The sequence below is a fragment of the Manihot esculenta genome, chromosome 11 (genome assembly GCF_001659605.2).
Source record: "Manihot esculenta cultivar AM560-2 chromosome 11, M.esculenta_v8, whole genome shotgun sequence".
Classification (NCBI taxonomy): Eukaryota; Viridiplantae; Streptophyta; class Magnoliopsida; order Malpighiales; family Euphorbiaceae; genus Manihot; species Manihot esculenta.
Window position 1 is genome coordinate 29,513,567 of NC_035171.2, and position 13,242 is coordinate 29,526,808.

The window sequence follows — 13,242 nt, forward strand, 5'->3', positions numbered from 1 at the left end:
ATAATAAAAAGTGATATATGTAATATCATATTATTAAAAAATATTCTTTTATTTTAATTTAAAATTAGAATAAAATTTATATAAAATATTTTAAAATTAAACTAAATAATTAAAATTAAAATATTTGAATAAAATGATGAAGACGTTTTTAAAATATAAAAAATTGCGAAGAGCGGCCTAAGGGAACAAGTGACGGACAGGACGCATATAAAAGCTCACTATTCAAGTGCTTTTGTTCTTAATAGTTGTCATTTCTCTCTGTTCCTCTGTCCTTTCTTTCTCTCTTCTGTGGAGGAAAGGCAAGGAAACTAAACTGAACCCACACAACCCCAAACAACAAATATACAATTTCAATAATCATGGCTCTCAAACTCAATCCTTCCATTTCTCAATCTCACAAGATGCCTTCTTTCTCCCTCCCACCAATGGCCAGCCTCAGATCTCCCAAGTTCTACATGGCCTCTACCCTCAAGTCTGGCTCCAAGTGAGTTCTTTATTTTCTTTAAACCTCCGTTTCTCCTCTTTGTTTACAATTTTTTCCCACTATTTGATGGATCTTTGAATGCTTTCTTGTCAATCACCTGAATCTGGATCTGGGTTTTCTTGATTTTCTTCTTCTAAGTTAGCTTTATAGCTTCATTTGCTTATTGGGGTTGCTTGTGATCTTCTTTTCTCTGTCTTCCCAGGCAAATTTTCTGTTTTGGGATTTTCAATTTGAGGTTATTTAGATATTTATAGCAATAAATTGTGGACTTGTTTATGTTGTCAATGTATTTTCTTATTGTTTTTGTACTTTTCTTTCTTTCCCCTAATTTGAATTCCATTATTACCTTTTCTTTTTCTTTCTCCCTTTTCGTTTTCCAAGATTTTCTAGGTGATTGCTTGCTTCTCCAATTGCTTCTTCTTCTGTGCGAGTCTTTTCTTGTAACTCTTTTTTGTTTCTCTAATTCGAATTCATTGAGATTATTATTATTATTATTTGTTTTCAGATACTTTTAGCCTTTTCTTAGGAATTGCATAGATTTTCTTGTTGGGTTAATTCAAGTCTCCGCAGTTTAACAAAAGTATGCTTTTCTTTTTTCTTGGAAATAACGTTTGACTTCACAGTTTATTTTCTTAATTTTTTTTTCTTTAATTTAGGTGGTGTTTCCTGGGCTGTATAGTTTCAGAACTTGTCCTTTTATATTTGTATAGTTTGACAAAATTATTTTGCAAGTGATGGTTATGGCTAATTTTGTTTAATGCAATAATGCTTGCTTTAACCCTGTTTGGATTGGAGGAAAATAAGGGAGGAATCAAAATAAGAATGGAAAAGATAACTTTTCCTTGTTTGGTTAAAGAGGGAAAATAATAAGGTAAGGAAATTAATTTTGTTATCCCCTTTTATCAATCTTTTCAATATGGGAAAAATTACTATTAATCATGAAATTACAATTTCAACCTTATTAACTTATTGAAACTTGAGAAAAGTTGTAAACATATAAAGGGTGAAATTATAAAATTAATTGTTATTTCCTTTCATTTTTCTACTTTCCTCTCTTTTCCAAGATGGTAAAATATTTTTATTTTATCATTCTTCTTTTATTCCACTCTCAACCAAACAAAAAATAAAAAATAATAGAAAGGATTATAATTTTATTTTCCTTCCTCCCTCATATGGTAATCAAACTGTAAGGAAAAGAAAAATGAAAGCTAAATGCATAATTGGTTCTGACCTTTGTACAAAAAGTCAGTTGGTAACTGTCTTTTTTATTAACTTCTTGACCTTTATAAAAGTGTAGCTATTTAACACCTAAATTTTATAAACTATAGCAATTAACTCTTAAACTTCATAAAATATAACTATTTAACCCTACAAAATTTGAAGTACGTGCAAGCCACATACGCATGGAAGGGTTGAAAGATTAAGTGTGAAAAGCTAAATTATAGTCCAAATTAACTTTTTGGGTAAAGGACTAAAGGTCAATGGCCAAATTATATATTCAGCCAAAAAAGAAACCTGTTATGATATAGTCTAGTCCTATGATACTTGTAGTTTAGTTTTTGAAAATCAAGTTATACGCTTCTGCAAAACTTTAAAAAAGAAAAAAGAAAACCCCTTATTTACTTCAGTTTCATGCTTCACATGATTAAAGCGGCTGAAAATGATATGCTGTTGAATTTATTTTATTTTGTTTTATTTTTTCTGTTTTGGTGGTTGGAATAGCGTACCTGGTTTCTATGCAGTCTCTGGTTTTAATGCTATATGTTTTGTCCTTTCCAGCTACATGATACTATGGTGGTTAGGATATTATTATATGTACATATCGTTTTAGGAAGAACCCTTTGTGTTAGATTTTCAGAAATACCATGTCAAAAGATTTTGTTTCGTTTTGTTTAGTGTTTTTTTTTTGTTGAGATTTCTCATAAATGTTTCTGGAAAAGATATTATAATCATAAATTTTATATTTTCTCTTTTGCTGATGTAATAGCTAATTAAATGATTGTTGAAGGTTTTAAGGTTGGCATTTATTACTTTTTGGAATTTGCAATTACATAATAAGTTGCATTTGATGGTTGCATGTTTGTCCACCTGTTGCTGCTTGCTCTTGTTGGTTATTTTTCTGTTTATATTTGTCTGCATGTTTAAAGTTATTTAATGATGCATGAATTTGAATTTATTGTGGCAGAACAAGCCCAGGTCAGAGACAGTTTTTTTTTTTTGGATTTTCTTTCTTCTTTTTCGTTGTAATTCTACTGCACTATGCACATTTGTTGAATGACTATAACTTGATGAATGATCTGTTTAGAGCAACCATGTGTCCTTTTCATTTAAACAAATATCATGGCTGATTCAGTGATGTAAAATTTGCTGCTCTTTATCGTTTGTTTTAATCCCGTTAAAGAAACAATATTTTGTTTTATACTTGATGGTTGCTGAAATTGCACCTTGAAAAAGGAGGTTCAAGTTTGGTAAAGTGGTTCAGATGTTTAATGTGACAGGTTCCCTTTTTGCATAATTTGAGCAGTGAAATCTTTCGAGTTTTCCTTTAAGTTGCAACTATTTGTCGTCTTCTTTGTTACCAAAATGTTGGTTTGTGCTTTTTAATTCAGTGGCAGTTTCCTTGGCTGCATAAATATTTGTTAATCTTTTATATATATATATATATATAGGTGTCATTGAGAGACCGATTTCTTGTTTCTAATTTTAAATTTCAAGTAGTATATTTAAGTTGGTGACTTAACTTGGATTTCTAACTGAAGATGTTCTCGTGTTTGTAAGAGCTAATGACTTCTTAGGTTTGAGTTGTCTGCCGCCCCTTCTCTTTGTTTTAGATTTGGTAGTGATCACTCCCCTATTGTGTTGATTCTTATCTTGTGATAACTATGAGCATAAACTTCTATTTCTTTCCATCAATTGTCATCTATGGTGCTTGTGCACTTATGTTCTCTGTCATGTTCAACACATGTTGCCCTGGATGCTGTTTGCTAAAGGAGCTAGGTTTCTATTATGGTTGTTGGGAATGAAATGCTAGTGGAATTTTGTTCTTGACTTCATGATAGTTCGTGCCAAATTATGTTTTATATGGAAGCTTTTCTTCTAATCTTTTAATTCTCACTTGGATTACATGCTGGGAAAAGTACAGATTGAGCAGTCATCTGTTTTATTCAATCTTTTTTGTCTTAAAGCTTTGTGAAGTATAGTGTCAATATCCAGTTATGTTCCCCATGGAGCTAGCTTTTGAGGAGGAAACTCCTTCCCCTTTGGTAACATTGCATGAAGCCCTCATAACTCGATTTTTTAACATGAGGTTGTCAAAGTGAGACTATAAATAAAATTCCATTTTCTTAACTGTTAATTTAATCAAACTTTAAATGGTAATGCTAATTATAAATTGAACTATATATATCTAATTAAGATTGTATATTTTATTTCTAATGAAGAAAACACTTGTGAAAATTAAGAACTGTCCCTGTAGCTTACATGGACATATGGCATTGCTGCTTATGCAGTTATTTTGCACTTTTCAGGACTCAAAACTTGCATATGCATATTTAGAGTTCATATCTTTTGTTAACCAGTGATTGGATTCATTGAACCTTGTTAGAGCAGCTGAGTCCATCTAATCAGTAGTCTCTCATGCTTCTACATTAGTAGTTGAGCGTCTGACCGATGCCAGTGCTTAACAAAATTTAGAACCAATGAGCTCAAGGATTTTTGAAACCCGTTACTTGTCAGTTTCAGCGTATGGACGATATTTGACTAGCTATATGTGATAATGCATTTTCATTGAACCATATTTTTATTTGTACATACACTAAGCAATTAATTGGATAATGGGCACGTCAGTGGTTTTATCTTACTTCTACGACATATATGCTTTCAGTTTCAGCTCCTTTCTTTTTCAGTGTATTGGCTATAGTAGGCATGTAGGATACACTTCTAATTAAATGCAATTTGTTTTTCTTGCTTGATTTCTTTAAGCACAGAGCTATTCCTAATCCTTATGACAAATACAATTGAGAAGTAATTCCACAATTATTAAATTTTTTAATTCAGGGAGGTTGAGAATCTCAAGAAGCCTTTTATGCCTCCTCGGGAGGTGCATGTTCAGGTTACCCATTCTATGCCACCCCAAAAGATCGAGATCTTTAAATCCCTCGAGGATTGGGCAGAAGAGAACATCCTGGTTCATCTGAAGCCAGTTGAGAAGTGTTGGCAACCACAAGATTTTCTTCCAGATCCTGCCTCTGATGGATTTGATGAACAAGTTAAGGAACTCAGGGAGAGAGCAAAGGAGATTCCAGATGATTACTTTGTTGTTTTGGTTGGAGACATGATCACCGAAGAAGCTCTTCCCACTTATCAAACCATGCTGAACACCTTAGATGGAGTTCGGGATGAAACAGGTGCAAGCCCTACTTCTTGGGCAATTTGGACAAGGGCATGGACTGCTGAAGAGAATAGACACGGTGACCTCCTCAACAAGTATCTCTACCTTTCTGGACGAGTGGACATGAGGCAAATTGAGAAGACGATTCAATATTTGATTGGGTCCGGAATGGTAATTTCTTTGCTAATTATTTATTTAAAGCTTCTCGTAGACTTTTTGCAATGAGGATAAATGCGCTTGCATGCTACTTTTTTACAAGGATTTATTTAGATTTGGTAGCAAATGAATAATGCTGCATGTTCAATTGACCCTTCATGCATAGTGGTGAGCATCGGTCAATCTGGTTCGAAGTTGAACAATGCTAAAAGACTCGTATTCTTGGAAATGGAACTGATCAAGACTAAAATAATTATACACCAAATCAAACTGAAATGATCTGGTTCATTTGTTGATTCAGTTCAGTTATTTTGGTTTGTTGATTCAGTTCAGTTATTTTGGTTTGTTGATTCTGTCAGTTATTTTGGTTTTCTTCCATGGAATCCAAACTGAAACGCCCAAAAACATCCCAACCTCGTTCATGCACAAAAGAAAATTTATGGACACCAAATCAAGATGCACTTCATTAATATGCTAGTTTGCCTTTGTTTTGATAAACAACTCTTGAAGAATTAATGATGCAGATTCATTAAGTGGGCACCCGTTGTTTTGTTTTTTGCTTTTCGCTATATTTGATCCCAATGCTTGGTTATTCTCTCTCCGCCTTTCTTTTTCCCCAAATATAATGACATTTTTATTTATATTACTTCGCAGGATCCACGAACAGAAAACAGTCCATACCTTGGGTTCATCTACACGTCATTCCAGGAAAGAGCAACCTTCATTTCCCACGGCAACACTGCCAGACTGGCCAAAGAGCATGGGGACATAAAATTGGCTCAAATATGTGGCACAATTGCCGCAGATGAGAAGCGTCACGAGACAGCATATACAAAGATAGTGGAGAAACTCTTCGAGATTGATCCTGATGGAACTGTTTTGGCATTTGCTGACATGATGAGGAAGAAAATTTCTATGCCAGCACACTTGATGTATGATGGCCACGATGATAATCTTTTCGACCACTTTTCAGCTGTTGCTCAGCGGCTTGGGGTCTATACTGCAAAGGACTATGCAGATATATTGGAGTTCTTAGTAGGAAGATGGAAGGTGGATAAGCTAACTGGGCTATCAGCTGAGGGGCAAAAGGCTCAAGATTTCGTTTGTCGATTGCCTCCGAGAATCAGAAGGCTAGAGGAGAGAGCTCAAGGGCGGGTGAAGGAAGCAGCAACGATTCCTTTCAGTTGGATCTTCAATAGAGAAGTGAAGCTGTGGGTGTAGAATGGAAAAGAAATGGTTAGTTTCTGTCTTCTTCACGGGCCTCCTCAGTGAGTCAGAAGTAGATGTAGAAAATCAGCTTAGTTTCAGTTGTATGGGATGAGTGTGTGAGTTGGGTTAGTTGTAGATACAGTTGTTTTCTGAAGTGTTGTCATGAGGGGGCAGCTGTAGTTTTAATGTTGTGTTCTTTTTTACATGGGTCTCTTGTAAGAGTTTGTTTTTGTCCTTAGTGTTTTGAGCATAAGCAAGCAATCCTTGTGGCAGTTTTGATGATGGTGGTGATGATGATGATGGACACAATCTTCATACCGCAACTTGACGACCTTTTCTGGTCTTTTATGCAAAACACAATTTACTCATTGGCATTCTGTTGGCTGAACTTTCCATATTAACAATTGCGAATAGTAATCTTTTATTTGGGGTTATGTGATAAAAATCTAAATATTAACATGAATCTTTTATTGTGTATAATATGATTTGATATAAATAAATTGATTAATATAATTAAATATATTTAATACGTTATGATATAATTTATTATTATTTGTTTGGTAAATTTTGATATAAATTTCATATTTTAATATTTATAAAATAGTATATTATATAAAATTTATGTATATAATTCAATATTCATAAATTTAATAATAGATTAAAACATAAAACTTATTTAACATTAAAAAAAGATTTCAATATTTAATAAATTAATATTTTAACATAAAAAACTTTATAAGTATATATAATATTGTCTAAAAACTATAATCAAGCCTAATAGGGATAAAATAGTAAATTTCCTAAAAACTTATAGGCCTAATAGTAATTCTCCCATCAAAGAATGAACAAGCTCTACCAACCATGCTATAATACATAAAAGAGTCGTTTCAATCAATTCCACAAAGCTATACAAGCCTATACGTTAAATTGAACAACGCCTGCATGAAGCAAGATATTCCTATTTTTTCCTAAATTTTACATTCAGAAAAAAAAAAAAAAACTTTAAAACCTGTAGTAGAAATTCTTATCCCCTGCCTTTGTGGCAATCAAGGAACCAATATTTTCCTTGAAAAGAAAGAATTATTCGTAAAGAAACAAAATTTCATGTACAAGGCTCACATGTAAGCAGATAGACAAGAATTCATTATGAAGGTAGCTGCATACCTGGTTCATGAATGCATAAGTTCATCTACAAGTTCATCAAAAATCAAATCTTCAAGATCAAGTGCTATGTCCTCAACATCCAATTGAATGTTCATCCAACTATCATCTTTCGCCAAGTCTTTATCCACAATATCATCTAATGAGTTCTGTGTGTTTAATCTTGGGCTCCTATACCAGCTTATTCTTTTCCAGACTTCATCAAGAGTATGGTTTCCCTTTGGTAATGGACGAACACGTTGAACGAAGGCGGACTTTGGGAAGTAGGCTAACCAGCTCTTGTACATCTGGAGTAGCACCTCATTGATCAAATCAAACAGAAGCTGGTGATCACAATCGCCTCCGACATCCTCTGAAGAGTATTCCGATTCATGGTGTAAATAAGCCTCCAGTTCCTTGAACAATGTGGGACTTAATGGCTGGTCTAGTGAATGCCAGTTCTCAAGACACCCTTGGTCAATGAAGCCAGATACTTCAAGAACATCTCTCACATAATTGAAATCAATATCATCTAATTCACTTGATTCAAAGTGAAGGGAATGACCAGTTTCATCCTTCTCAGGTCTGTCTTGTAGATTGACAGAAGTATCCGGCTCATCAATACAAGCAAGCCTAGAGTCCAACTCACAACCTGGTACAATTTAGAGGATGCAATTCATGACTAATCAATACACCAACGAATAAATAAACAAAGAAACAACTTTCAAGAAAAAACAGAGCAAATACTTCTTTGAAGTTAAATCATTATGTTTACAGCATTTCTCATCAAACACATTAGATAAATTTTCCAATTGGAAGTAAGTTAGAGAAAGAACGTATAATTGATACTTCATTGAAGTTAACATCATTATGTTTATATAATCTGTTACGTAATTATGTCTCATTGAACACATCAAATAATGTTTCCAGTTGGAAGTAACATGAGTTGTTCTAATGTCAATTCTATAATATGCTTTCACCAAATCTATGTTATCATAGCAAACCTTGCGGCCTCGCTTCCGAATTTGAAATTATCCAGGCAAAAAGGTAAATGGCAGCCTCATAAAAAGTGCATATTGTAATAGTACCTTTTGAGACTAGAAATTCAGCTTGGCCAGTTATTTCATCTTGAACATGCTTCTCAGGAACTGAAGTAGGAGTTTGTTTTTCATGATCCTCGCTGAAGATTAACGTGGGACCTATCTCCTGATCTTGGCAAGGACTAGGCTTCGGCATTTCTGGCTCAACTATGTCCTCGTACTGCTCTCCAGTGTTGGAAATTTCCACTTCAATGCCTACTATTGGCTCAACTGAATTCTCATCATGCTCGCAGCTGTTAGGTTTCTCTACCATGTTTTTCTTAAGTTCAGCCTCTTCAACAGTTTCTGGTGGTTCAAATTGTTTTCTATCTATACGAATGCTTACGGACTTCAAGTTATTACAATCATTCTTCTCATTTGTATCATAGTCAATAGAAGTCTTCATTGGCATTCCTGAATGAAGCGAATCATGTGATGTCTCATTTGACAAAGGACAGAAAGTCTGGAGATCAGGCAGGGAAAGTCTCCTTCTGGCGGATTTAAAACTGTACCCAGTTGATGGAAACTTATCTTCATTTGTCAATTTTAAGCTCTTAGATTGATAGTCGTGCCACTTGGCCTCTTTGGTTATACTGAACTCAGACAACCGAGCATACCTATCTAACGATTCATTTAGAGAGGATATTCTTCTTATGTGAGGGAGTCGCCCCTTGCTGAGATCATTATCAGAACCATTATTTTCATGACAACTTCTGAAGTTTTCTTTACCATCTAGATGAGTTGTATCCTCCAACCTCACAGGATTATCTTTCTCATCAGAGGACAATTCACCATGGAGTATGGTATCCATTGATTTCTGTTTATCCTCTTTTTTGCTCTCTTTGAGCGTATGCTTTATTCTCTTCATAACATCTTTCAAATGAAGCATAAATGATCGCTGCCACCCTTGTTTACTGGATCCCCCAGACAATACAGAAGAAGAAGAGTCTGTTTCCTGAGTAACAGCAAAGACTCCACTATCATAAGACTTAAAACACAATGACTTGTCATGAGAATCCTCTGAAGAATTGGACACAACAAACTTTGGGACTTCACTCTCATCAGGAAATTTTTCTTCTTTCGGGAAGGACCAAATTTCTTTCTGCTTGTGTTCAAGTGTACTAGGCCTCAAAAATCTAGTGCTTTGGGAATCAGCTAAAGGAAATGAAACTGATTTCTTTAACCTTACTTTTTTATGGGATTTCAGCTGAACATGGAAGTCTTTGGCAGCTTGTGCTTCAGGATCCTGTAGGATTTCCAGGAACAACTTCTTGTTTACCTTAAACAACTCCAGAACATCTACACCTTCCATAAATTGGCGACTTGAAATTCCTCTAACTAGCTGTTTAGCATCTGAAAGGTTCTGGTTTAATGATGCATTTACTAATTTATCATCCTTCTCTGCAGAAAATTCTTGCTTCACAGAGAGTGAGTGCTGTTTTAAGCAACCCTGATCGTTCATGGTGTCAGACAGATTATACTTTTCACTGCATGTAACTTTTTCCTTGGGGCTTTTTGGTAGAGACTGAATCTGCAATCCTGAGGAGGCAGCAGCAGCACTCTTGTGGAGAATTATGATTGGATTTTTCCATTCGCTACTTAAATGATGGATTGAATGAGTTCTCTGCAACTCTGATCTTGCGGACGCTTCTTTAGCAATCAACGCTTTTATGTGGGCTTTGCCAGAAATCCTATCAGTTTGTGTACCCTCTGTTATTTGCTGTTTGTCCTGATCATTTGAGAATTACATACAGTCAATCCCTGTTTCTTCATTAAGAAACAATTTCACAAGAAAGCTCAAATCTCACAGATTCCCCAAGTATTTTAAAAGTAGGACATGAACTTACCAGTAAGGGGACAGCATCAGCATCCAAATAGCTTTGCACTTCATCCCTATAATTCTCAAAAGAAAAAGGTTTTGGGTTTCTGAAGCCTACAATTAGGGAAATAAGGTTGCTAAGTGCATAGAAGGGGGGAAATTCAGACTTAAAGGATAAATTTAATGCTGAGAAACTACTGTGTTTTATATCAGTCATTGTTAATATTAGCAATGAAATTAAAATAGCTATTAAGACCAGCCAAAGAAGAGAGGAAAGGATGATGTCAATCAAGAAACTTACATATGGCATGTTTCCCTCTCCGATGTTTTATGCGAGGAGACAACTTTTTGACACTGTGCCAATGGTGATAATCAAGAATCTGAAACATCCTCCACATACAGCTCGGAAGATGTCTCTGAAACACAACATCAGAGTCTTGGCGATCTAAGCGGCTTTCCATCTCTCAGATAAGGGATAAAATTGTATCTATATATTATATACCCTCGAAAGCTCAGAACTGATTAGAGCCAAGAGTGCTGCTATACTTGATATCCTGAAATAACATTAAAATGCCCATGTAAACAACACAGAAAGAATAGATGTTATAGTGAATGCTAATTTACATTATCAAACGTAAAAATCCAAGAATTTAGAATTTCTTTCTAAACTAAAACCCATGTCAGGGAAAAACCTTTCAAGTCTCATCCTTAACTAAGAACAATCATCAAACACTTTGAATGTGATAAAAACAATCCAAGCATATATGGGTTACATGAAATTAATTCAAATTCAAGCATAAATAAAAATCAAAAGAAGCAAAAACCCATGTCGAAAAAGATCAAAAAATTAAAGAAGAAGTTGATGAATGATGCTATGGAACTTTCAAAGCCAAGAAAGCAAACCTGGCGAACAATCAAAAAGCCTGGAGACAACTCCAAAGATGACTCGCTGTTTTGAAGAATCCAAGAAAGGGAACAAAGGACCAAAGATGATCAGAAGAATATATGTGAGTTTGGCGTATAAGAAGCAAAGAAGAAGGTCGTTAGTCTTGTGCCAGAAATTGAAGAAGACGATTCCAAAAGCAGCTTTATGCGGGCTTTACCCGCCAAGGTTGGTCCAAGTCAAAGAAAAAGTCTGCAACAGTAAGCGAACGGCTAAGGAATAGATTTTTTTTTTTTTATGACAAAAAAAATAAAGGATTAGATTTTTGTAAGTAATAATTTTAGATTTCGAACCCTTTCTGGTTTGGTTGCCAAAGACATTACATTTGATGTCAGGTGCCTTAAGTTTGAGTTTTTGTCTTTTTTTTAAATCGGGATAGAGAATTAGAGATTCGGTTTGGATCAAATAATTTTTAAATTTTCTTTTTTTCACTCAGCCAAAATGATTAATACAAGTTATTTAGTACTTCACACTCTCCCTGCTAAATTTATCACGTTCTCGTTGCAATTAAATCGATTACAATTACTAAACCAGAATTAAAATTTAGGGTATTATGGTTTGCTAGTACCGGTAATTCCATCTCGTCTCACATGAGTAGCCTTTTTCTCGCAGACTCATTAATTCTGTACAATTTTTTTAACTTGGTGGCTTGATACCAATTAAAACAATCGAGCCGGAACTGACCCAAATAACCATTTTGAATCACTAAATCATCTCGTATTTACTTAAATATACTTACCACCAGATTAAGTATGTAAACGCGTAAGTTTGATTCTTTATTTTTTAATAAAAATAAATCTTTATACATTAAATATTCTAGCAATTCATGCCCTTAGATTTGGAGTACCAAGTTTTCCTACCTCACCTAGAAAGGAAAGGGACAATTAGCTATTAGTAGGAGCAACCTCCCAAGTTTCATAGTATTTTTTAAGTGGTATTTGAATGGATTTAGGATGTCATAATCGGCAGTTGTTTGAAGAAGCAAACAACTAGAACTTTGAATTAGTAGTAAATGCAAGTTTCAACTGTCTGTATTTTGTCATTATTTTATGACCAATTCAAACTCTGGCATTAATTAATTACTAAGATATTATGTTGTTAATTAAGACACATATTAATTCTATTGTGATACAAAAGAAGCTTCATCACCTGTCAACTTGCTGTATGTGTGTGAATTGTTTGCCAAAGCTGACCATGAAATTGGCCTAACATTTTACACACTAACACTAATTATAATTAACACTTTTATTCTCTTATTTTTTATTTTCAAAAATTTATTATTTATTTCACTATTATAAAAAATTTATCAGTTAATTTTTTAATTTTAAAAAATATATTAAAATTATAAAATAATTAGATTAATTGTAGTCATTAAATATTTTATTATTTTAGGTCTCTCAATTATATAAAAAAAATATGTTAATTAATTTCTCCGTACTAAAAATATTATAAGTAATTAGTAAAATTTTTAAAATTAATTTTATTAATATTTAAATATATTAAGAAAAAATTTAATATATCAGGCCAATAGACCTTCTAAAATATTTTAATGTATTTAAATCCTAATAAAAACTATAGATATGTTCTAATGTATTTTTTAAAATACAGTAACTAATTAATGAATTTATCAATATAATAAGAACAGGTGACCAAACACAATTGATTTGTATTTATAGAAATATTTTAATAGCAGTTATAAAATTATTATCTTAATATTGTTAAAATAACACTCAATAGTAATTTAAAATGATTGAAAAAAAATTAAAATTTTTATTATATAATGATATATTTTAATAAACATTTACTTTTATATTTAATAAATTTATAATTTATATTATAGCTGCAAACATGTAATATGATGCTCAAACTATTGCCATAAACTTATAGTCACAATTTAAGTAGATAATATAGTAATTTATAATCACTATTTTATATCTATTTTATACTACTATAATCAAAGATATCATACAAGTTTAAATTTAATTTAAAAAAAAATTATTATTTAGCTCTTATATTATAAAA

The 13,242-nt window shown here is 33.1% G+C and overlaps 2 protein-coding genes across 2 annotated transcripts; one reads left to right on the plus strand and one right to left on the minus strand.

The window, feature by feature from the left end:
- The first annotated feature begins 232 nt into the window (after window positions 1–232).
- Window positions 233–6,607, plus strand: LOC110626758 (stearoyl-[acyl-carrier-protein] 9-desaturase, chloroplastic). Its single transcript, XM_021772829.2, has 3 exons — window positions 233–484; window positions 4,541–5,045; window positions 5,685–6,607. The coding sequence occupies exons 1-3, from the start codon at window positions 360–362 to the stop codon at window positions 6,249–6,251; spliced, it is 1,197 nt and encodes a 398-aa protein (XP_021628521.1). The 5' UTR covers window positions 233–359; the 3' UTR covers window positions 6,252–6,607.
- Window positions 6,608–7,087: 480 nt separating this feature from the next.
- LOC110626018 (protein TRM32) lies at window positions 7,088–11,436 on the minus strand. The gene is made up of 5 exons (XM_021771743.2): window positions 11,181–11,436; window positions 10,579–10,831; window positions 10,306–10,391; window positions 8,468–10,187; window positions 7,088–8,031 (listed from the first exon to the last, which is right to left on the minus strand). Exons 2-5 carry the CDS (start codon window positions 10,736–10,738, stop codon window positions 7,409–7,411), a joined length of 2,589 nt encoding a protein of 862 aa, XP_021627435.1. The 5' UTR covers window positions 10,739–10,831; window positions 11,181–11,436; the 3' UTR covers window positions 7,088–7,408.
- Window positions 11,437–13,242: the final 1,806 nt, after the last annotated feature.